The sequence below is a fragment of the Salmo salar genome, chromosome ssa02 (assembly GCF_905237065.1).
Source record: "Salmo salar chromosome ssa02, Ssal_v3.1, whole genome shotgun sequence".
Taxonomy (NCBI): Eukaryota; Metazoa; Chordata; class Actinopteri; order Salmoniformes; family Salmonidae; genus Salmo; species Salmo salar.
The window spans coordinates 41,735,010-41,758,115 of record NC_059443.1 but is presented as its reverse complement, the minus strand read 5'-3'; the positions used below and the strand labels follow the sequence as shown (position 1 = coordinate 41,758,115).

At 39.8% G+C, this 23,106-nt stretch overlaps 1 protein-coding gene across 1 annotated transcript; it reads right to left on the bottom strand.

Moving 5' to 3' along the window:
• Window positions 1–294: 294 nt before the first annotated feature.
• rpa2 (replication protein A2) lies at window positions 295–21,645 on the bottom strand. The gene is made up of 9 exons (XM_014167302.2): window positions 21,477–21,645; window positions 20,790–20,887; window positions 20,459–20,560; window positions 20,195–20,308; window positions 19,925–19,999; window positions 2,834–2,953; window positions 1,648–1,779; window positions 1,195–1,289; window positions 295–879 (listed from the first exon to the last, which is right to left on the bottom strand). Exons 1-9 carry the CDS (start codon window positions 21,487–21,489, stop codon window positions 792–794), a joined length of 837 nt encoding a protein of 278 aa, XP_014022777.1. The 5' UTR covers window positions 21,490–21,645; the 3' UTR covers window positions 295–791.
• Between the last annotated feature and the right edge of the window lie 1,461 nt (window positions 21,646–23,106).

Genomic DNA, 23,106 nt, shown 5'->3' with positions numbered 1-23,106 from the left:
GAAATGTAACTAAATTTCCACCCTCATTTAATAACTCAATGATGCTAGTCTGGCAGTGTCAGTGACCTTACTGTTAAAAGAGTGGAGGTCAATATCAGAAAGCCGGAGTGATAACAGTGGGGATCTTCATTCGCAATACAAAGCTTTACTGGCGCATATGTATCATTGCTTTGGTTATCAATACTGTATGATCTTATATTTCTGAATTCTAAGGTTACACACATTGTAAGAGATGCTTCCCAATTGACTATATAAAGTAATAGTAATATCTGGGGAACAAATACCTAGAGAACATTTTTCTGAAAATATATGTTTATTAGAGACAAAAACAAAACAGAGACATAAAAAAATCTGAATAGGAATGCATTCTGTTTTGCATTCTGTTCACCATTTTTAAATGACAACTACCAATACCAATGATTCAGGAACTGATCAGTCACAGATTGCATTCACTGTGAGAAAAAACATTGGCCTGTGATACACCCACTCTTACTGTAATATAATTAACGGAAGGGAAGTAGAAACAGGATGTGTCGGTCAAACCAAGAAGGCCTAATTTCACAGAAACCCTCAGGATTATATAGACATCTCATGATGTTACTCAGTATGAATCATGGTTCCATTAAATGACTACAGGTTCTATTTTCAGAGTTCTGAGATCTTAAAATTCTAAGAGGGTTTTGGGTGTTATTCTAATATACACAATCGTCCGCTCATAGCGCACAGTGTGTTGAGAATGGTCCCAAGACTATGATCATGTTCTTAGTGCTAACAGGGAATGGAGAGATGCTTTAGTCGTCATTATCCGTAGACTTGAAGTGATCCTCATCGATGGTGGAGAAGATGTGTCCTTCGTTACTGAGGAACTCCACTGCATGCCTATGATTAGACAAAGGACAGTAAGACTGGTGCCAATGCAGCATGCTTAATTATGCAGTCTACTCTGTTATGCCTGGCACATGAGAGTGCACTGGGCCACGTTCAGTAGGCAAATGTTGAACATTGCAGATAGAAATGCAATGAATAGAGCTGATATTACTTATTCTACATCCCTCAAAAGTATATTTGTATCTGAACGCTGGCCAACGTTGTGCCCTGCAGAACACGACCACTGTTGTGGTCAAACAGGACACATTCAAGCATATCAAGAACTTCAGAGCCTGATTTGAGGACGGAGGGAAGGGAATGTCTTACTTGATGACAGCCAAGCTCATGCCGCTGAGACTCTGCTTCAAGTCCTGTGTGCTGATACCCTGTGCGTCTGGACAGCTCCTTATCAAGCTCAGCACCTTATGAGAGGACATGAGAATAACAAACATTCATATATAATATTGTGCCAATCATATTTAGAACAACTCTTGAAAACTTCCCAATTGTTCTGTCAGTCCTATAGATGGCAGTATGGTATGTTTGGTAAGGCATTTTTAATAAATAGAAAAAATGATGAGACCCAATAAATGTTGTAATCATCTAGTGTGCTGGATTCTTTTAATAAAGTACACTTTTTTTCTCCATTTACCTGGTAACAGGTAAGGTGTGAGGGTTTACTTTCTAATTGGTATGGTAGGTGAGTTTAGGCTACCTATTGTTTATCGTACCAATTATTTAAAGTTTACAGCACTTTTCTTTAGTCCATTACAGACTCACCTGGTTCTGGCTTGCGCTCAGGCCGTTAGTGGACATGTTGTTAGCACCCGAGTATCCACCTCCCATGTTGCCACCCATTCCCGGCCGTGACATGGGCACCATGCTAGTGTTCATTCCCCCTCCTCCGCCCATCTAAAAGGGAACCAAAACTGAGACTCAAAACAAAACTTCAGCTGATTGTGGCATTACTGAGCTTGAACGGCCTTATTCAAAGCTAAGTTTAATGATTCGTTCATCTCCATTTAAATATGTGGCAGTTGGGCCAAGGCCAACTCGTATAACAGTAGTCACAGAGTGGACAGGTGGGAAATAGTCAGATATTCAGGCATAGTGGTGCTTTTCAGGGCCTAAAATGTACTTTTTGGTCTACCACACTACATTTTTTACCAGACAAAATATCCCCCCCCCCCCCATAATTACATCAACAAAACACAAAAAAAAGACGAGCATGCTTTGTAATGTTTCTAAAACGATAAATGTATTACTAGTAAAAAGTAATGTGGTATATTGTTTAATTTCATCTTTTTTGTGACCTGAATGTTAACCAAAATATCACAGATGTTCACCTGCCCCTTAAGGGCGGGAGGTTACCATGGTAACGCGATGCGAGAGTCATGTGTCTGAGATTCAGTCTGACTAATAGCCGAATTGTCTACTCTGCCCTAATAGTTGAAACTCAAACATTGAAAAACAAACTAGCTTGCAAACATAACAAAGTAAATTGCCAAGAAACTCAAGGACAAAGTCTCACATAAATAAATAGACTTCCGATTCAAGTAAATTAGACCAATTTTTATGCCTGTGCACAGCGCTTCTAAAAAACTATTTTTCACTTAACTCTTCATGGACGTACAGCCCCTAGACAGGCAGTGTTGCAGCTCAAGGTGGGATAGGCTATAGGATACGTAGTTCGTTAACTTTGTGCGATTAATTTACCAGCTATGAAACAAAATGGCAGAAATACTTTGAAAACAGCTACTGCTTCATTTATTTTGCTATAAATGTGATCATACTTGACTTTTTATTAACAAATGCGAGTGAAATGCTCAAAGTGTGGAGCTCTGACCATCTGCCAACGTGGCTGGTGAAATAGGCATCTTAACTGCCAATGTCAAAATCTACCCACATTTGGCAGGTGTTTTTTTAGGCCCTGGTGCTCTTTGTCATGTGTGAAGGAAGTTCTCACCATAATAGTCTGTGGTTTGCTAAGCAGCATGTGTGCCTGCACCACCTCCAGCATGTGGGAGGTGATCTCGTTCATGTCCTGAAGGGGCCGGACGTTGAACGCCACCACGGACCTGTGGTTCTATTGAAGACAGGAAGTTACACACAAACACCCACAGTCAGTACATATGAGTGAGTGAGAGAGAGAGAGAGAGAGAGAGAGAGAGAGAGAGAGAGAGAGAGAGAGAGACACAGGACTGAATGTGCAATGCACACTTTCAGGTGATATGAATGCATTTGCACGGATTAGTGGAGGCTCCTCAGAGAAGGGAGGACCATCTCACTCAGCAAATTTCATAAAAATAAAAAAGTGTTTTTTTTTTTTAAAGTTAGCAATTTTAGATAAAACTATACTAAATATATCCACGGCAACAAATAACTGATTAAAACACACTGTTTTGCAATGAAGGGTTATAGCAGCCTCAACAGCACCCTCTAGGGTAGCACCAGGATATAGCTGGAGGACAGATATTTTCTGTCCTCCTCTGGGTACATTGACTTGAATACAAAACCTAGGAGGGTCATGGTTCTCACACCTTTCCATAGACTTACAAAGCAATTTTGAAGACTCCGGAGGACATCCTCCAACCTATCAGAGCTCTTGCAGCTTAAACTGACATGTTGTCCATCCAATCATAGGAGCAGAGAATTAATCTAGTACTGAAAGCATATGCTACAGCTAGCTAGCACTGCAGTGCATGAAGTGTGGTGACCAGTTGACTCAAAGATTGAGAAAGAAAATAGTTGAACATTTTGAACAAATTCAATTCTTAAAAAAATGAAGGATTAACACTTAAACTGGGTTAAATCAAGGTTTATCTATCAATCTTGTTGCACCAAATGTTAAATCTAGTTTTAAATTAATCCTAGTTAAATTAAATCATTCCTCTAATCTTAAATTATGTTTTTACTTTAAACTTAGATACATTTTAAGCCTGTTCAATAAATCTAAAAAAATATATATATAAACTTAGATTGGAGATTAATTCTAAACTGCCACTTGAGGTGGTTTAACTGATAATATGGCAGCATATCTAATGTGGAGAGACCAAAACGAGTTCCACAGTGAATAATTAGAGACCAGTTGAATCCTGTTGAGTTTTATGATAATTAACTCATTATTAGTAGGCTATTTACGTGCCCATTTCGTAAAACAATTGAATTGGGGCTTATGATATGCCCAGCCTTGGTACGAATTATGATGTTATGCAACATGCTGTAACGGGCCTGATAACGGTAACATTGTAGTGAAGTAGCATTAACGTTTTAACGTGCATTACAAGCATTGATATTTACCAGTTATTTATGGTTGCTAAATATTGGTGGATCAAGTTGCCGTCATCATCATAGGGGTTATGGAGAGGGGCAAACTGCTGGGGAATCATCTCGCATATCTTCTGGGTGATAGGATCAATTCCCTTGGACGGAGGCCCCCCTCTGGCTCCGGTCTGAAATAGCCCGCGCCTCTCCTCTGCCGCATCCTTTTTGGCTTTTAATTTTTTTCCAGCACGCCTTCATCCGATTTGGGTCCCTCTTCTCTTCAATCCGTGTCGGCCCAGGTGTCTTCCTTCTTTTTAACAGTCGTTCGGTCTGTCTTTTTATTCTCCAGTACGTTACTAAATTTCTCCATCAGCTCCGACAAGTTTTTTTTCTCCATCAGCAGAGAAATTCCTCATATTGGTGTAACCTGTCACTAATCATAGTTTAAAACTGTTAATCATAGAGTTACTGATCCATATTAAAAATTAAGTGGTGCAACATCTCTGATTAATTATATTTACAAAACCTAGATTACTCTAATCCTAGATTAATTTAAACCATGTAGGTGCAACCCACCCTGAGTGTACAAAACATTAAGAACACCTTCCTAATATTGAGTTGCACGACCACTTTTGACCTCAGAATAACCTCAATTCAGTTCTTGACAGAAAGCGGTGCTTCTGGCACCTACTACCATACCCCGTTCAAAGGCACTTCAATATTTTGTCTTGCCCATTCACCCTCTGAATGGCACACATACACAATCCATATCTAAATTCTCTCATAACTCCTTATTTAACCTGTCGCTTACCCTTTGATGGGTACTGACTCCTAAACTTTAAATATTGTTAATTATCAGGTATCTATCCTATTCAAATATTGAGTGCGATATCCATTAACTTCTGGTGTAGAAACCAGGCTATCTGTAGGAGTGTATACGGTGGAGGCAATTAAGCTTGGAATGTACTGAGTAAAGGAATGGCAATCACATGTTGACAGGCACTGACGGAGAGATGTGGTTTTATAAGGAATGGTGGGCCGAGGTCAGATCACATAAAGGGAGAAGGAACACTTTTTTGTCTGCATCACTTTACATCTTTATTACTAGGCAGGAAGTTATGTTTAGAGAGGAGACTCAACCCAAATTGGGGCAAATAAATAAATAAACATTTGAAATGTATATTAGGCTGGAGTCATTGTACAGATGAACGTGGTGCCTTCAGGTGTTTGGAAAATGCTCCCAAGGATGAACCAGACTTGTGGAGGTCTACAATTTATTTCTGAGGTCTTGGCTGATTTCTTTTGATTTTCCCATGATGTCAAGCAAAGAGGCACTGAATTTGAAGGTAGGCGTTAAAATACATCCACAGCTACACCTCCAATTGACTCAAATGATGTCAATTAGCCTATCAGAAGCTTCTAAAGCCATGACATAATTTTCTGTAATTTTCAAAGCTGGTTAAGGCACAGTCAACTTAGTGTATGTAAACCTCTGACCCACTGGAATTGTGATACAGTGAATTATAAGTGAAATAATCTGTCTGTAAACAATTGTTGGTTAAATTACATGTGTCATTCACAAAGTAGATGTCCTAACCGACTTGCCAAAACTATAGTTTGTTAACAAGAAATTGTGGAGTGGTTGAAAAACGTGTTTTAATGACTCCAACCTAAATGTATTTGTCTTATGCAGCTATATGACCCAATGGGTGAATGAACTTGGTTTAAGCTTTACTAATCGTCCGTGAGTTGGTGCTGCGAGCAGGGTCCGTCACGATTTACAGTCGAACTAGAGATTCTGAATCAGTGAACAGGAGCCGGCACCAGAAACAACGTAGGCACAGTTCCTACACCTGTTAACACTAATACTGAAATCTTGGGGAGATGAGAGTCATAGGCTGAACCAATTATAGGATACAGATCTAGAAAGCCTGAGCTTATTCAGTAGTATTACGACTGGTCGTAGCTTTATGGTATAGGGTAAGTCCCGGAAGGTAAGCCCGAGCAGGTTGGTACCTGCAAAGGGTAAATCCTAGGGGGTAAATCCCAGGTATGGTTGGTTCCCTTACTAAACCTGTAACGAGAGGGTGAAAGTCTCAGCCGCAGGGACCGTGATGCAGTATAGTGTGCGTGGATGGATAAAGTGTCATGCTTGTGTACTAGTGTAAAAGGTTGTCTATAAGTTCTGGAGGAGAGCCTCATCCATGGTTAGAAAAGGATATTCAATAAGGATAGAGGTTGGTTAATGCCCTATAGGGGCGGGGAACCGTGACAGATTTAATGGAAATAGGAAGACAACTGTGAATGAGTTTGGTAATGTGTGTTAACCTGTTGGGGCTAGGGGGCAGTATTTTCACGGCCGGATAAAAAACGTACCCGATTTAAACTGGTTACTACGCTTGCCCAGAAACTAGAATATGCATATAATTAGTAGATTTGGATAGAAAACACTCTAAAGTTTCTAAAACTGTTTGAATGGTGTCTGTGAGTATAACAGAACTCATATGGCAGGCCAAAACCTGAGAAGATTCCATGCAGGAAGTGCCCTGTCTGACAATTTGTTGTCCTTCTGTTGCATCTCTATCGACATTACAGCATCTGTGCTGTTATGTGACACTTTCTAAGGCTTCCATTGGCTCTCTAAAGCGTTCAGAAAGCAGAATGACGTGTCTCCTGTCTCTGGGCAAAGTACAGCAGCAGTTTGTAAGTGGCCTGCCTGGGGACAGTGAGACTGAGATGCGCGTTCACGAGACTTCTCCATTTTTTTCTTTCAGTCTTTGAATGAATACAACGTTGTCCGGTTGGAATATTATCGCTATTTTACGAGAAAAATAGCATAACAATTTATTTTAAACAGCGTTTGACATGCTTCTAAGTACGGTAATAGAATATTTTGCATTTTTTTGTCACGAAATGCGCTCGCGCGTTACCCTTCGGATAGTGACCTGAACGCACGAACAAAATTGAGGTATTTGGATATAACTATGGATTATTTGGAACCAAAACAACATTTGTTGTTGAAGTAGAAGTCCTGGGAGTGCATTCTGACGAAGAACAGCAAAGGTAATCCAATCTTTCTAATAGTAATTCTGAGTTTAGGTTGCCCCAAACTTGGTGGGTGTCAAATTAGCTAGCCTGTGATGGCCGAGCTATGTACTCAGAATATTGCAAAATGTGCTTTCGCCGAAAAGCTATTTTAAAATCTGACATAGCGTTTGCATAAAGGAGTTCTGTATCTATAATTCTTTAAATAATTGTAACGTATTTTGTCAACGTTTATCATGAGTAATTTAGTAAATTCACCGGAAGTTTTCAGTGGGTATGCTAGTTCTGAACATCACATGCTAATGTAAAAAGCTGGTTTTTGATATAAATATGAACTTGATAGAACAAAACATGCATGTATTGTATAACATAATGTCCTAGGAGTGTCATCTGATGAAGATCAAAGGTTAGTGCTGCATTTAGCTGTGGTTTTGGTTTTTGTGACATATATGCTTGCTTTGAAAATGGCTGTGTGATTTTTTTTGCTGGGTACTCTCCTGACATAATCTAATGTTTTGCTTTCGCTGTAAAGCCTTTTTGAAATCGGACAACGTGGTTGGATTAACGAGAGTCTTATCTTTCAAATGGTGTAAAATAGTCATATGTTTGAGAAATTGAAGTGATAGCATTTTTGAGGTATTTGTATTTCGCGCCACGCGATTCCACTGGCTGTTGACTAGGGCGGAACGCAAACGTCCCACTGGCCCAGAGAGGTTAGTGATATTTGAGGCATAACACTGGAATAAGACATTAGGTCACCCGTATTCTCCAGTAATAAAGTTGCAGACGCTATAGTATTGGTTCTAATACAAGCTTTTAAGTGCCGTGACCAATTAATAGGCACAAATACCATAACTATTCTCCGGGGAAGTGGGTAGCACTACCTTGGAAAATAATTAATAGAAGGTGTGTATTAGAGCAGGGAGTGAGGAAATCTAAACACCGTCAGAAGCGTCAGAATAATAACTATTGAAATGGCGACAGGTGGCCCAGATTTTCCCTGTAAAGCTAGAGGAAGATACGTTTAATAAAGACATAGAGGCGCTGAAAGAGGCGCACAGCATTCTACCAATTCGGCTCAAATATGGGAAGAATTTAGCAAACTGGATAAAATTGGTCATCATTTCCCGGCTAACGGAAAATTCCAATCTATTAGAGAATTCAGGGATGCAATTGTGACTTGGCACAATTACATAAAATAAACATCAAAAGCTCATTACATCAGCGTTTTGATGTCAGCATTCTACCAACAGCAAACAAAAGACAAACCCAAAATTAGTAGATGTACCCAGCTGCAAAAAGACTGCGTACGTGAGTATATTGATAGAATTTGTACGTCGGCTTTGATGGCAATCAAAACGGCAATTGCGGGGTAGTGGACGAAATAGAGAAGGATGCTTTGAGAGTGGAATATAACTCTGCTCACTTCACAGTCGTGCGAGGGGTTAATACTGCCACAGTGAAAGTCACTAACAGCAGCCTTTTGGGGTAAGTGCGGCAGTGCAGACACTTTCTTCGCTGAATAGTGAGCAACAGCAAGCACTCATGAAAGCAGCCGGAGATTGGAGTAACACATAGGTGGATTTTGCCTCTGTGTGGTCGTCAAATTGGCTAAATTTGCCACAGGAAAAAGTATTTTGGGTTGAATAATATATGTGAAATGCCAGGGGAATGGATTCTAAAATGTAACAAATTAAAAATGACCAGGCCAAACTTGGGGGGTTTTTAATCTCGTGAGACATTTGTCGTCTTATTCTGAAATAAATCTACATTTTATGTTGTCTTATTCTGAAATAGATTTATAGAATGGATGAAAGGGAGGAGGGGTCACGAGAAATTAGCATTGGGGTTACCAAACATAAAATGAACTTCGAAAAATGTTTGTTCATGAATATGAATAGCATTGTGGTGCGGTGGTTATGGAAAATCATGGGGAAAAGAGACCAGTGAATCGTTAGACTCGGTGGCGAGATAAATGTTGCTGTGTCTAAGGGTAGTACATGCTAAATAAAGGATACATAAATGATGGGTGGTTTAAAACAAATGCTTAATGATTGGAGGGAGAAGAGTGGAAATCATTATCATGTTTTGTTTGTAGTTAAAACTGTTGGGTTGCTGATTAAGATGTAGCATAGTGAATGCTAATGAAATTTACACTTTCTTTTCCAGAAGAGGAGGGGGTTTCATTATCTCGCTTTGGAATGTTCCCCGAGGCTATGGTATTGGGGAGAGCAGTTAGTGAAATTCTGAAGTTTATTAATTTTATTATAAAGGTATCCGGATTAGGCCATAAAAGAGAACTCCCAGATAAGTAAGGCCTGGTCATGTGTGTGTTTTTGACCTACGGTTTAGCACACACACCAGCACACACACATAATTCTTCTAAACAACAAATCTCTCCCTGTTAATGTCCAGGCCGAATTGAAGTAGTCCATTCAAATATTATAAAACCGTATCTGGTTTAGTCAGATATTGCATCGTCTTTTAGGATGCATATTGATTTTGTTGCTAGCAGCTATTGCTGACAACGTTAGTACGTGAACCTGAAAATATGTCAGTGTGCATGCATGTTTGCCGGGCGTCATTCATATAACGGCAACAAAGTGTCTTCAGCTGTTCTTGGGGGGGGATACGAATATTATCCTTGATGTGGGTTTGTTCACACGTCCATATTTCGCGAATCCGTTGCACGTTTGTTAGTTGCAACGTAGTCACCCTCAAGGCCACTTCCAGCCAGCTAGCTTCCAACGTCGCTTAACTAGCTACTTAACAGCGTGTCATTTAATCGTTCCAAATAGTGTAGCTGCCGAATTAATTTCCTGTGACTAAAATTCACGTGCATCCCGTGTTCTGTATAACTAATCTTGTTTCTAGGAAACTAGCTAACAAGAGTTAAACCAATTGCATTAACTAGCCAACATGCTAGTATCTGCCAATTGCCAGCATCCCGTTTACAGCTGCATCATGTTGAACTCAATTCAGAGGTCTCGCCATACTGCATCCCTGTGGCTCAGTTGGTAGAGCATGGTGTTTGCAACGCCAGCATGGTGTGTGTAACGCCAGGGTTGTGGGTTCGATTCCCACGGGGGGCCAGTACGGAACGCCTCACCAATATCCAATGGTAGAGCGTGGCGCGAAATACAAAAACATTACAAATGCTGTAACTTCAATTTCTCAAACATATGACTATATTACACCATTTGAAAGATAAGACTCTCGTTAATCCAACCACATTGTCCGATTTCAAAAAGGCTTTACAGCGAAAGCAAAACATTAGATTATGTCAGGAGAGTACCCAGCAAATAATCACACAGCCATTTTCAAAGCAAGCATATATGTCACAAAAACCCAAACCACAGCTAAATGCAGCACTAACCTTTGATGATCTTCATCAGATGACACTCCTAGGACATTATGTTATACAATACATGCATGTTTTGTTCAATCAAGTTCATATTTATATTTTTAAAAAACAGCTTTTTACATTAGCATGTGATGCTCAGAACTAGCATTCCCACCCAAAACTTCCGGTGAATTTACTAAATTACTCATCATAAACGTTGACAAAATACATCATTATTTTAAGAATTATAGATACAGAACTCCTTTATGCAATCACTATGTGTCACGTCCTGACCAGTAATAGGGGTTATTTGTTATTGTAGTTTGGTCAGGACGTGGCAGGGGGTATTTGTTTTATGTGGTTCGGGGGTTATGTGTATGTAGAGGGGTGTTGTATTTTTGGTGTATGTTCTTGTTTTGGTATTCTAGGTGTTTCTAGTTTGTGTATTTCTTTGTTGGTCTGTGTGGCTCTCGATCAGGAACAGCTGTACATCGTTGTTCATGATTGAGAGTCATATATAGGGAGCTTGTTTTCACCTGGTTGTTTGTGGGTAGTTGTTCTTGCACTGCTTGTAGTTATAGCCTGCAAAACGGTTTCCTGTCGGGTTTTCTCTATTTTCTTGTTTTTCCGTGTTCACGTGTTTAATAAAATATGATGATGAGCACGCAACCCGCTGCGCCTTGGTCTAATCTATACGACACCCGTGACACTATGTCAGATTTTAAAATAGCTTTTCGGCGAAAGCACATTTTGCAATATTCTGAGTACATAGCTCGGCCATCACAGGCTAGCTATTCAGACACCTGCCAACTTCAGGGCTCACTAAACTCAGAATTACTATTAGAAAAATTGTATTACCTTTGCTGTTCTTCGTCAGAATGCACTCCCAGGACTTCTACTTCAACAACAAATGTTGTTTTTGTTCCAAATACCTCCGTTTTGTTCGTGTGTTCAGATCACTATCCAAAGGGTAACGCGTGAGCGCATTTCGTGACAAAAAATGTCAAAATGTTCCATTACCGTACTTAGAAGCATGTCAAACGCTGTTTAAAATCAATTTTTATGCAATTTTTCTCGTAAAATAGCAATAATATTCCAACCGGACAATGTTGTATTCATTCAAAGAGGAAAATAAAAAATGGCGAGGTCTCGTGAACGCGCATCTCCAGTCTCTCTGTCACCAGGCAGTCCACTGACAAACTGTGCTGCTGTTATCTGCCCAGAGACAGGAGACACCTCAATCCGGTTTCTGAACGCTTTAGAGAGCCAATGGAAGCCTTAGAAAGTGTCACGTAACAGCTCAGATACTGTAATGTTGATAGAGATGCAACAGAAGGACTACAAATTGTCAGACAGGCCACTTCCTGCTTGGAATCTTCTCAGGTTTTTGCCTGCCATATGAGTTCTGTTATACTCACACACCATTCAAACAGTTTTAGAAACTTTAGAGTGTTTTCTATCCAAATCTACTAATTATATGCATATTCTAGTTTCTGGGCAAGAGTAGTAACCAGATTAAATTGGGTACGGTTTTTTTTTCTTTTCCATCCGGCCGTGAAAATACTGCCCCCTATCCACAACAGGTTAACCGGAGGTCCCATAGGTCGGGCACAATTGGTCCAGCGTCGTCCGGGTTTGGCCGTCATTGTAAATAAGAATTTGTTCTTAACGGACATGCCTAGTTAAATAACGGTTACACACACAGACTGACCAAAAAGTTATTTTGTTGGCATTTAAGTATATCCCCACTACCAGTTAAACATAATCAAAACCAATTAATTTCACTTAGTTGCTGTTCTGTTTCGTTGTTCATTTGTTCAGTCGTTTCATTCTCAACCAGGATTTCTATGGAAAGTGATTTGGGTCTTTGCGTGTCAAAAAAGATACACGTCAAATAACACTATTTGACGTGTCAAATAAGCTTGTTGACCAAGCAGGACCGTGTGGCTCAGTTGGTAGAGCATGGTGTTTGCAAGCCAGGGTTGTGGGTTCGATTGCCACGGAGGACCAGTACGGAAAACAAAATGTATGAAATGTATGCATTCACTACTGTAAGTCGCTCTGGATAAGAGCGTCTGCTAAATGACTAAAATGTAAAATGTAAATGAATATGACTGCACGTCACATAATAATTTAACGCGTTCATACATTTTTTACGTAGTTATTACACATTGATTACACTATCACTCGTATTTCATATGTCACAACGATTCTTCGATATGTATGCTCTGATGCTGGTAAAGTTGTCTGGCGCACCTACAGTGCTGGTCATAAAAGAAAAGATGGCTAGCTCATGGATGCAAACAATGTTCCTTCCCAAAAACATAGCAAAACGACAATCTGTTTAAGTAGCTATAGTTTGCAAGCTAACTATATAGCTAGGTGTCATCATCTAAAATAACCCTAATTTATAAGACAGTTCTTATTTGATTAATGGTGGTCGGACCCATCTATGTGAAGCTAGCCACAATAAGGATTAGCCACAATAGTGGACTTTGCGGTTAGCCTTCAAAATAAATGTATGTCATTGACAGTGATGCAAATGAATACAAATAGTAGAATTATGCCATAATTTAATAGATCATGCTAAACGAGGTTGGAATGTTATATAAAATCAACAAAATCATTTATTAATTTGACAAAAATCTGTTGAAATCACACTGAATGTACTATACTTAAAATTGCATTGGGGGCATAGTTATTTCACTGTACAGCCTTACCTATGGATTGTGGATCAATGATATGGGGTATCGGTCTACTCAGTGACACCCAGAGAACATTAGCGTCGTAGCTCTTATTGCGGGACTCTGAAACAACTGAATTGAGCCACATTTATTGTCAAACTATGTGTACTGAACACTATTCCTGAGGAAAAACAAAACTGTGTGGATGTTTTGGGAGTCTCATAACTCTGAGGAGGACGTTGGGAAAAAATATATTGGTTATTGAGTAGACTGATACCCCATTTCATTGATCCCCAATCCTCAGGTAAAGCTGCACAGTGCAATATGAATGTCAATACACACAATAGGGTGACTGGGGAGATGATTTCACACTGTCACGGTCCTGCGATAAGAGCTACAACACTAATATTTGCGTAAACTCTTCACAGTTGTGTTCTGTGGGTGTTATCGAGTAGACTGATAGCCCATTTCATTGCTTCACATTCCAACCTTGTTTAACATTGTCTAGTCTAAATATGGCATGATTACACCAATTGTAACCTTCTCCATCACCTTCAAAGAGGTAATTTTATTTTGAAGGCAGACCGCAAATTCCACTATTGTGCCTAATCCTTATTGTGGCTAGCTTCAGAACACATAACCCGGTCCGGTCAAGCCTCACTAGCCAGATGAAGCAAGCTGGCTGCTTATAACATTAGCTTGGAGCAACCGGGTTAATAAGCTGGCAAGCTATTTATTTTCATGAACTGAAGTTCAATTTCAATAGGCACACAACAAGTGCCTACCTAGCTAATACTTACTCACAAGGATTCCTAAATCATTGCTAAGAATAATGAAAATGACTGCAGTTTCTACTGGTCATTGTTTCAGGCTGGTTGTATTGGTGCTAGCTAGGTACCAAGCTAAAGCTAGCTAGATACCCCAGAAGTTGCGGTTGAACAAATAATGCTTTGTTACCAACGCGGTATTGTGAACACATCGTTCTTGGCCGGTGTTTGCTTGTTTACAGACTTTTTTTGTACAGCTTTGACAGTGCTACTGATAGTAGTAGTGGTGCTTGGCTTGCACGTGCAAATTCAGAACACACAACATTCTATAATAGAACTGTGTTATTTTACATGTCAAATTAAAAGCTTATTTAACGCATCAAATTTTTACGTGGCGTCATTACGTCATGTACCTAGGTTATATAGGTATGCACGTCAGCTTTGACATCGGTTTTGCACATCAGCGTTAAACTAGACATCGGGCTGATACCGATGTTGGCAATTTTAGCTAATATCGGCCGATATGTTCACCGTTATATCGTGCTACCCTACTAGAAACCTTATCTTTAACTGTCCTCTGAGAGGGAGGTTATTAGAGAACACTAGATGACAGCTCGAGTCAACAATGAAGGGGTTTTTGTTTTACCATATCATCCGAATTTTAATGTAAATCGCATCAATACATATAGATTGCTGGATGATACGGTTCAATTAATTACATACAAGGCTCATAGTCTGTGTCTTGTGTTAACACCCAGAGATGAAAATGAAGGAGATGGGCATGGAGACTAGCATCCCATGGGGACAGAACAGAACAGATGGACGGTTCTTTCCCCAGTCTTAGTCGCATCAAGGGTGGTGTGAAATTATTAAACATGTATTTTCTCTCTTCCCTGTTCAAGTCAATATCTTTTCAGGTGTTGTGGAACATAAGAGTGATCATTGTTCCAGAGGAGGGATGGGTGTATATTAACTAACTGATTTGAGAATGTTTTAATATGATTATAACTACAGTAGTGACTTATGTGTTATTGGTTAAATGGAATGATTTATGTGAAAATGTATTTGTAGCAGGACGCGAGGTACATACGAGGCCTGTTTTTGAGACACTGTTTACATAAGGGTGTAAAGTGGAATGGAATGTGACTGGGGGGAGATATGTGGAGGCTCATAAATTAAGGTCAGTGTGATAGTCTCTGGGGGACGATACCACTATTTATATTGTTACAGGAGATAGCTCATAGGAGAGGGATGACAACTAACTGTGCACTATATAGAGACTAATATGAAGTTAAATTGAACGTTACACATAGATAGTAATGTCATTTTAGACACTACTGTCAACTTTCAAGAAAACTGTGACTCAAAGTTTGTGAGGTAGGATACTCTTCTAACGTCACTAATCTCTTCTCCATTTCTAACAGCCAGCAAACACTTGACATATCTTGCAAAAGATTGGGACCGATCTAACCTGAGCACAAGAGAGTATTATCCACAGATACAGACAGTAGCAGAACACAGGAGGTCATTGGAGATGTTGGTGGCTAAGGGACCGGGTATGAGTTGGGAGATAGGTAGGGAGTATCTGAAAGGGTCAGTCCTAGATCAGTGAACCATGACAATAGAAGAGCAGGAGACAGATTCCAGGCAGTAATTATTCTCACGGCAGTCGTTGTAGGGACAGTAATTGAAGGATACTATGGTAACAGCATGGAACTGGACTATGGCGCAAATGAGGGTTTTTGAGGCATGCGTGATGGGCAGTGTTAGCAGTAGCAGGGGTTACTTTAGTAGGATTGTTGGGATATCGTTTTCTGAGGGCATTGATGTTGAAACGTACATACAGTGCTGATTTACCTCAACAAGAGGTGAAGTTGATTAAAGCTACCGCATGTGTATATCTGGTGGCTATGTATGAAGAAGGAGAAGGGGAGAAAAGTGAGAATGACATGGCTTGGGAACACCTCTCGGGAGCCTGTGGTCTGAAAGGGGAAGACTGTGGTCTGAAAGGGGAAGACTGTGGTCTGAAAGGGGAAGACTGTGGTCTGAAAGGGGAAGACTGTGGTCTGAAAGGGGAAGACTGTGGTCTGAAAGGGGAAGACTGTGGTCTGAAAGGGGAAGACTGTGGTCTGAAAGGGGAAGACTGTGGTCTGAAAGGGGAAGACTGTGGTCTGAAAGGGGAAGACTGTGGTCTGAAAGGGGAAGACTGGGTGAAAGCATGAGTTTTTTTAGGGCCTTCATTTTTGTGGAACCCAGCACAAAAGTATCCTGAAGGCATATACTCAAGAAAAGAGAGAGTGGGAATTGTCATGTTATTAAACTTAGTTTTTTTCCCGTGCATATATAATTATGCATATCTTAACACATTATTAATACTGTTATGTTTTGTGTTTCGTTTTGCTTTTCAAGTCTTGTGCTATCACTCTCTCAAGAACCAGTAGACGAACTCAAAAGCTCCAGCTGAAATGTCATTCTGTTGCCCGACAAGAAATGGAAATAAGAGCGTGCATAGTGTGATTATAGAAAAGGACTTAAGTCTTGGAGTTGTAAACTTAATCATTAACTGTGAAGGCTAATCATGTTTTATTTGTTTTGTTCATGTTTTATTATTATTTATATGTAATTTCCAAGTTTATGTAATGTTGAATAGTATGGAGTTAAATGTTCAAAACAGGGGACTGATGGGTTCCGACTCCTAAACTTTAAATATTGTTAAATATCAGGTATCTATCCTATTGATATATTGAGTGCCATAGCCTGGTTTCTACAACAGAAGTTAATGGTTATCTGTAGGAGTGTATGTGGTGGAGGCAATTAAGCGTGGAATGTACTGAGTAAAGGAAAGGCAATCACAGGCACTGATGGAGATATGTGGTTTTGTGAGGAATGGGGGGCTGAGGTCAGGTCACATTAAGGGAGAAGGAACCGTTTGTTGCCTGCATCACTTAACTTCCTGCCTAGTAGTAAAGATTTAATGTTTAGAGAGGAGACTCCACCCAAATTGGGTCAATAAGGGATCATAGCTTTCACCTGGATTCACCTGGTCAGTCTGTCGTTAATTTATCGCCACACGGGCCTGTCGGTGTAAATGCTAAACTGATTGCTGTACACTGTACTGCGTGATTGTACACAGGGATTGATTGTGGGTTTACTAGTTCTACTTTTTTGACTATGAAATTAGCTAATATGGTGACAACGATGTAGGCTGTGTAGCAGTTATAGTATGAAGGTTTGGCTTGAGGAGATTGTTGCACCTGGTCATCAAAGTGATGATGCTGTGTGTGGCTGCTATGAAAGTGAACCGTGTGTGTGAGTGATCAGCGGTGTATTCACTCCGCCAATTCTGTTATAAAATGTTTCTTAAACGGAAGCAAACGGAACTAAAACGGGTATGACCTACCCAAATTTGTCCAATAGAAACTTGTTTTGGTTGCAAAACATAACATTTTGTAACTGTTTGGACAAATGATTATACACCAGATCAGCTAGATGCAGGCAAGAGCGTGCAAGGCCGTATTTAATGTCTCACGGTCTCACCTTGATTACTCCAATTTCTCTCGACCTGTGTACCTACACTATAAACGTTCATTTGTAGGTTAGGTTGTAGCAACCTCATGGGTATAGGGCAAATTTGCATATTATGCAATGGCCTAAACCTATCGTGATACATTGAGCTGGGTGAATTGAATACGAATGACAGCCATCCAAAATTCTGTAATAGAAATATGGCCAGCCTCATAAAAATATGACTCGTCCACCCTAATCTTAAACGGCACCAATCGCCACTGGCATGGGTGTAGTTTACATGTGTGAATCAAAATACCAGAGACATGCCCTAGATGCATATAAAATAAAACATCTTAGGTTACACAGTAGAGGTCGACTGATTTAGATTTTTCAACGCCGATACCGATTATTGGAGGACCAAAAAGAGCCGATACCGATTAAATCTGCCGGTTTTATTTATTTGTAATAATGACAATTATTTTTAACTTAATATAATACATCAATAAAATCAATTTAGCCTCAAATAAATAATGAAACATGTTCAATTTGGTTTAAATAATGTAAAAATAAAGTGTTGGAGAAGAAAGTAAAAGTGCAATATGTGCCATGTAAGAAAGCTAACGTTTAAGTTCCTTGCTCAGAACATGAGAACATATGAAAGCTGGTGGTTCCTTTTAGTCTTCAATATTCCCAGGTAAGAAATTTTAGGTTGTAGTTATTATAGGAACTATAGGACTATTTCTCTCTATACGATTTGTATTTCATATACCTTTGACTATTGGATGTTCTTATAGGCACTTTAGTATTGCCAGTGTAACAGTATAGCTTCCGTCCCTCTCCTCGCTCCTACCTGGGTTCGAACCAGGAACACATCGACAACAGCCACCCTCGAAGCAGCGTTACCCATGCAGAGCAAGTGACGTTTGAAACGCTATTAGCGCGCACCCCGCTAACTAGCTAGCCATTTCACATGGGTTACACCAGCCTAATCTTGGGAGTTGATAGGCTTGAAGTCATAAACAGCGCAATGCTTGAAGCATTGCGAAGAGCTGCTGGCAAAACGCACGAAAGTGCTGTCTGAATGAATGCTTACGAGCCTGCTGGTGCCTACCATCGCTCAGTCAGACTGCTCTATCAAATCATAGACTTAATTATAACATAATAACACACAGAAATACGAGCCTTAGGTCATTAATATGGTTGAATGCGGAAACTATCACGTTTATTCTTTCAGTGAAATACGGAACCGTTACGTATTTTATCTAACGGGTGGCATCCATAAGTCTAAATATTGCTGTTACATTGCACAACCTTCAACGTTATGTCATAATTACGTAAAATTCTGGAAAATTAGTTCGCAACGAGCAAGGCGGCCCAAACTGTTGCATATACCCTGACTCTGCATGCAATGAACGCAAGAGAAGTGACACAATTTCACCTGGTTAGTATTGCCTGCTAACCTGGATTTCTTCTTGCTAAATATGCAGGTTTAAAAATATATACTTCTGTGTATTGATTTTAAGAAAGGCATTGATGTTTATGGTTAGGTACATTCATGCAACGATTGTGCTTTTTTCGCAAAGGCGCTTTTGTTAAATCATCCCCCGTTTGGTGAAGTCGGCTGTTTTTGTTAGGAAGAAATAGTCTTCACACAATTAGCAACGAGCCAGGTGGCCTAAACTGCTGCATATACCCTGACTCTGTTGCAAGAGAAATGACACATTTTCCCTAGTTAAAAGAAATTCATGTTAGCAGACAATATTAACTAAATATGCAGGTTTAAAAATATATACTTGTGTATTGATTTTAAGAAAGGCATTGATGTTTATGGTTAGGTACACATTGGAGCAACGTGTACCTAAGCAATTATATGCAACGCAGGACAGGCTAGATAAACTAGTAATATCATCAACCATGTGTAATTAACTAGTGATTATGATTGATTGATTGTTTTTATAAGATAAGTTTAATGCTAGCTAGCAACTTACCTTGGCTTCTTACTGCAGTCGCGTAACAGGTAGGCTCCTCGTGGAGTGCAATGTAAAGCAGGTGGTTAGAGCGTTGGACTAGTTAACCGTAAGGTTGCAAGATTGAATCCCCGAGCTGACAAGGTAAAAATCTGTCGTTCTGCCCCTGAACAAGGCAGTTAACCCACCGTTCCTAGGCCGTCATTGAAAATAAGAATGTTTTCTTAACTGACTTGCCTAGTTAAATAAAGGTGTAAATTTTTTTATTTTTTTTTATTAAATCGGCTAAATCGGTGTCCAAAAATAACCGATTTCCGATTGTTATGAAAACTCGAAATCGGCCCTAATTAAATCGGCCATTCCGATTAATCGGTCGACCTCTATTACACATAGCTCTCCATTGTTTGAAAACCATGTGGTCAGAGCTGTGATATGACCTATAGATAAAGGTATGTAGTTGTATGGGAATGATGACCTCACCTGGAAGGAGCGCAAATTGCCAGAGACCTTGACGTAAGTGCCTGGGGGGATGACAGTGCTGTCCACACTGGGATCCTATGAGTGAGAAGAGACAGCAGGACAGAACCATAGGTGAGCAGATTAGCAGTTGAACTCCCATTTGAGTGTAGCATGATGTCACAAAATATCTGTTAATTTAACATTTAGAAATTATACTGCAAGTGTTGACTGTACTGTATATCCTTGCTGATCCTAGTACTTAGCAGCCTCAGTTGCCCTGATGAGGATTACCTCTGTATCTACCCACTGCTTCACGTCCATAGGGGCCCCTGTCATGTCATCGACTTTGTACTGGATGTTGGTCATGGATTTGTCAGTGGTTCTGATGATGCCCACAATTGTAACCTAGCACACAAAAATAGAATACTATCATGGGATATCAAGGCACTCTTCACACATTTCATTTGTACATGGAAGATTAAAATCCTGATCAGTCTATGAGTCACTACCCCAACGCACCACCATCCTCATATTTACAGATGTAATTTGGGTTACCTGGGCAACCTCTACCTCTCCCACTTTGAAGACATCCTCCGCTTGGGCAGCAGACATGAGCTGGGACACTGTGCAGGGGACAATCTGTTGGGCACGTTGTCTCTGTAAACATACATACACAGTAAGTCTGAGTAATTCACATTGAGCCACTTTATCATACAACAAAAAATAAAACAATGGCAGACAATAGTGCATGGGGATGTTTACAGTCTGTCTTGCTATTATTTAACTGTTGCCCGTAAGTTATGCTACTAATATTACGTTGACAGACCTTTTCCACTTGCTGTCGCTAACTGTGTAATATATGGAGTTGTGAGTGACAAATACAGACCGCTTTCTTCTCTCCTCCCTGGGAGGCAGCAGGTGATGAGAATCCTCCCGGGGACTGAGTGTATCCACCACCCATGTTTGATTCACCGTATGATCCCCCTACATGAAATGACAGTGCTTTTTTTATTTAACTAGGCAAGTCAGTTAAGAACAAATTATTATTTACAATTACGGCCTACACCGGCCAAACCCGGACGACGCTGGACCAATTGGGAGTCCCATAATGCTGCGCACAATCACTGCCGGTTGTGACAATGAGACAACTGCAGCAATAATCCACTCTCTGACTAAAACCGTGTAAACAAGCTTGCATTACTAGCTAACGACGTTAGGTAGCTTATTGGTGGAGACTACGCACAACGTTAACTAGCGAGCCACATAAGCTAGCTAGCTGACAAAAGCACTACAGTAACTAGTTAACTACAGTAGCTAGTTAGTTAGAGTTAACGTTACCTAGCTAACGTTTGCTACTGTTGTTTCCCGTTACTGTACGACAAAAAGCTCGGTGCCTTTTAGTTTACAGAAGAAATACAGCCAAGTCAGCTACAGTAGCTAGCTAGGCACCAAAACTTTGCACAACAAAACAGAGAGCTGGCTACAGTAACTAGCTAGCAAGGTAACGTTATTTACAACAACTAGGCAACGCTTTTGAGCTATTGTTGACAGCCATAGAAAAATACAAACTCACCTTGGTTCCACATGGTACCGTTAGTTTACGTTATAGGATAAAATAATGTTTAAACAGGTGGCAAGACAATAAAGTGTAAAAAGTATTCACAACGATTCCCTGCCCTGTACAATTCCGCGCGCTGGAAAGTTGACAGTATAGAACGCATGCGCCCTGCAGAAATGCCGCGAAATCCATTGTCCAATGAAATTCTCTGACTAGATTTGGTAGCTACACCAATGAACATGCGAGATTGCTAGACGCTCTAGCTTACCCAGAGATACACTACACCGGTGTGTGGACACCCATCTACTTCCATGACCAAAGTCTTTTCTTGCAAAAAATATCTTTAGCTAACGATTTGATGTTTTCAATGAGAGTGAAAGAAGTGTGTTGTTTAATTTCCAGTATCCTCGAGTACCTTTTGATTTTTTAGTAGCTTGTAAATTCAGGGAAATCAACTGATGATCAGAAAAGGGTGCCAACTGATGATCTACATCTATAACAAATTGTAACAAAAAATAGGAAATTATGAATAAATCTATTCTAGATTTACGTGACATAGTTTTGTTGGTCCCTTTGCATCCGGATTGAAATAACGCCAGGCATCCTCAACACAGAGATCCTTGCATAATGTAGTGATAATATTGCTATTTTGAGGGCTTTGACTCGTTCTAGGAGGGAAACGATCAGCAGATGCATCAGGTGTTTCATTAAAATCCCCTGAAATAATTAGAAAAGCCTCTGAGTAGTTGTTGCTTAAATCCTGTACTTTCCTGGTAAATTGGGTAAAAATTGTCTTATTAGGAGCATGTGAGTTATGTCCATATACATTACAAATGATGAAAATAGCATTGTCGAGTTTAACAGTTACGATGACCCATCTCCTGTCTTGTGAAGATGTGGATTCTAGAACGTCACCTTTAAACTTGTGAATAAGTATCAAAACACCAGCAGAATGGTTTGATCCATGACTGAAATAGGCCATATCTCCCCATTGTGCTTTCCAAAATTTCAAATCACTTTCACCCGAATGAGTTTCCTGAAGAAGGACAAAATCTGTGTTACTGCGTTTACAATATAAAAATAAAGCTTTCCTTTTTGTAAGATTTCTCAAACCCCTAGCATTCAGACTAACGAAGTCGGTGTGGTAGCCATTAAACGCGCCAAAGAGCTGATGCAATTAATGAACCTTAAAGAAAAAGAGATGATGAGCATGCTTGACAGTTTTCTAAAGAAAGATAATCTATCTGAAGAAGAGGAGTCTGTATTCAAGTCTACAACTAGAATTAGAACAGCTTTACACGGATCTGGCAAAGGGTGCCTTTGTAAGGTCAAGAGCAAAATGGATTGAAGAGGTGGAAAGAAACACTAGTTACTTTTTTGCACTTGAAAAGAGAAACTACAAAAGAAAATCTGTAACTGCACTCAAAATTGACGATGTTTTATGCAAAGATCCCATTACAATATCATCATTTGTCAATTCCTTTTATGAAAACATTTACAGCTCTCAATTTCAGGAAGATGGTTGTGAAAGCTACATTTGCCACATTCAGAATTATGTCCCTGTAATTGAGGATGATTTCCACGCAGTTTGTGATTCACCTGTGTCAATTGAAGAAATTAGAGAGGCTCTGAATTCAATGAAAAA

Bases quoted from the DNA above. Each gene is read 5' to 3' on its own strand.
- rpa2 (XM_014167302.2), bottom strand. The intron at 20,000-20,194 runs GTAATCCTCATC...TCTCACTCATAG, and splicing joins AGCAGTGGGTAGATACAGAG to GATCCCAGTGTGGACAGCAC. The intron at 1,780-2,833 runs GTGAGAACTTCC...GTTCCCTTTTAG, and splicing joins GCAAACCACAGACTATTATG to ATGGGCGGAGGAGGGGGAAT.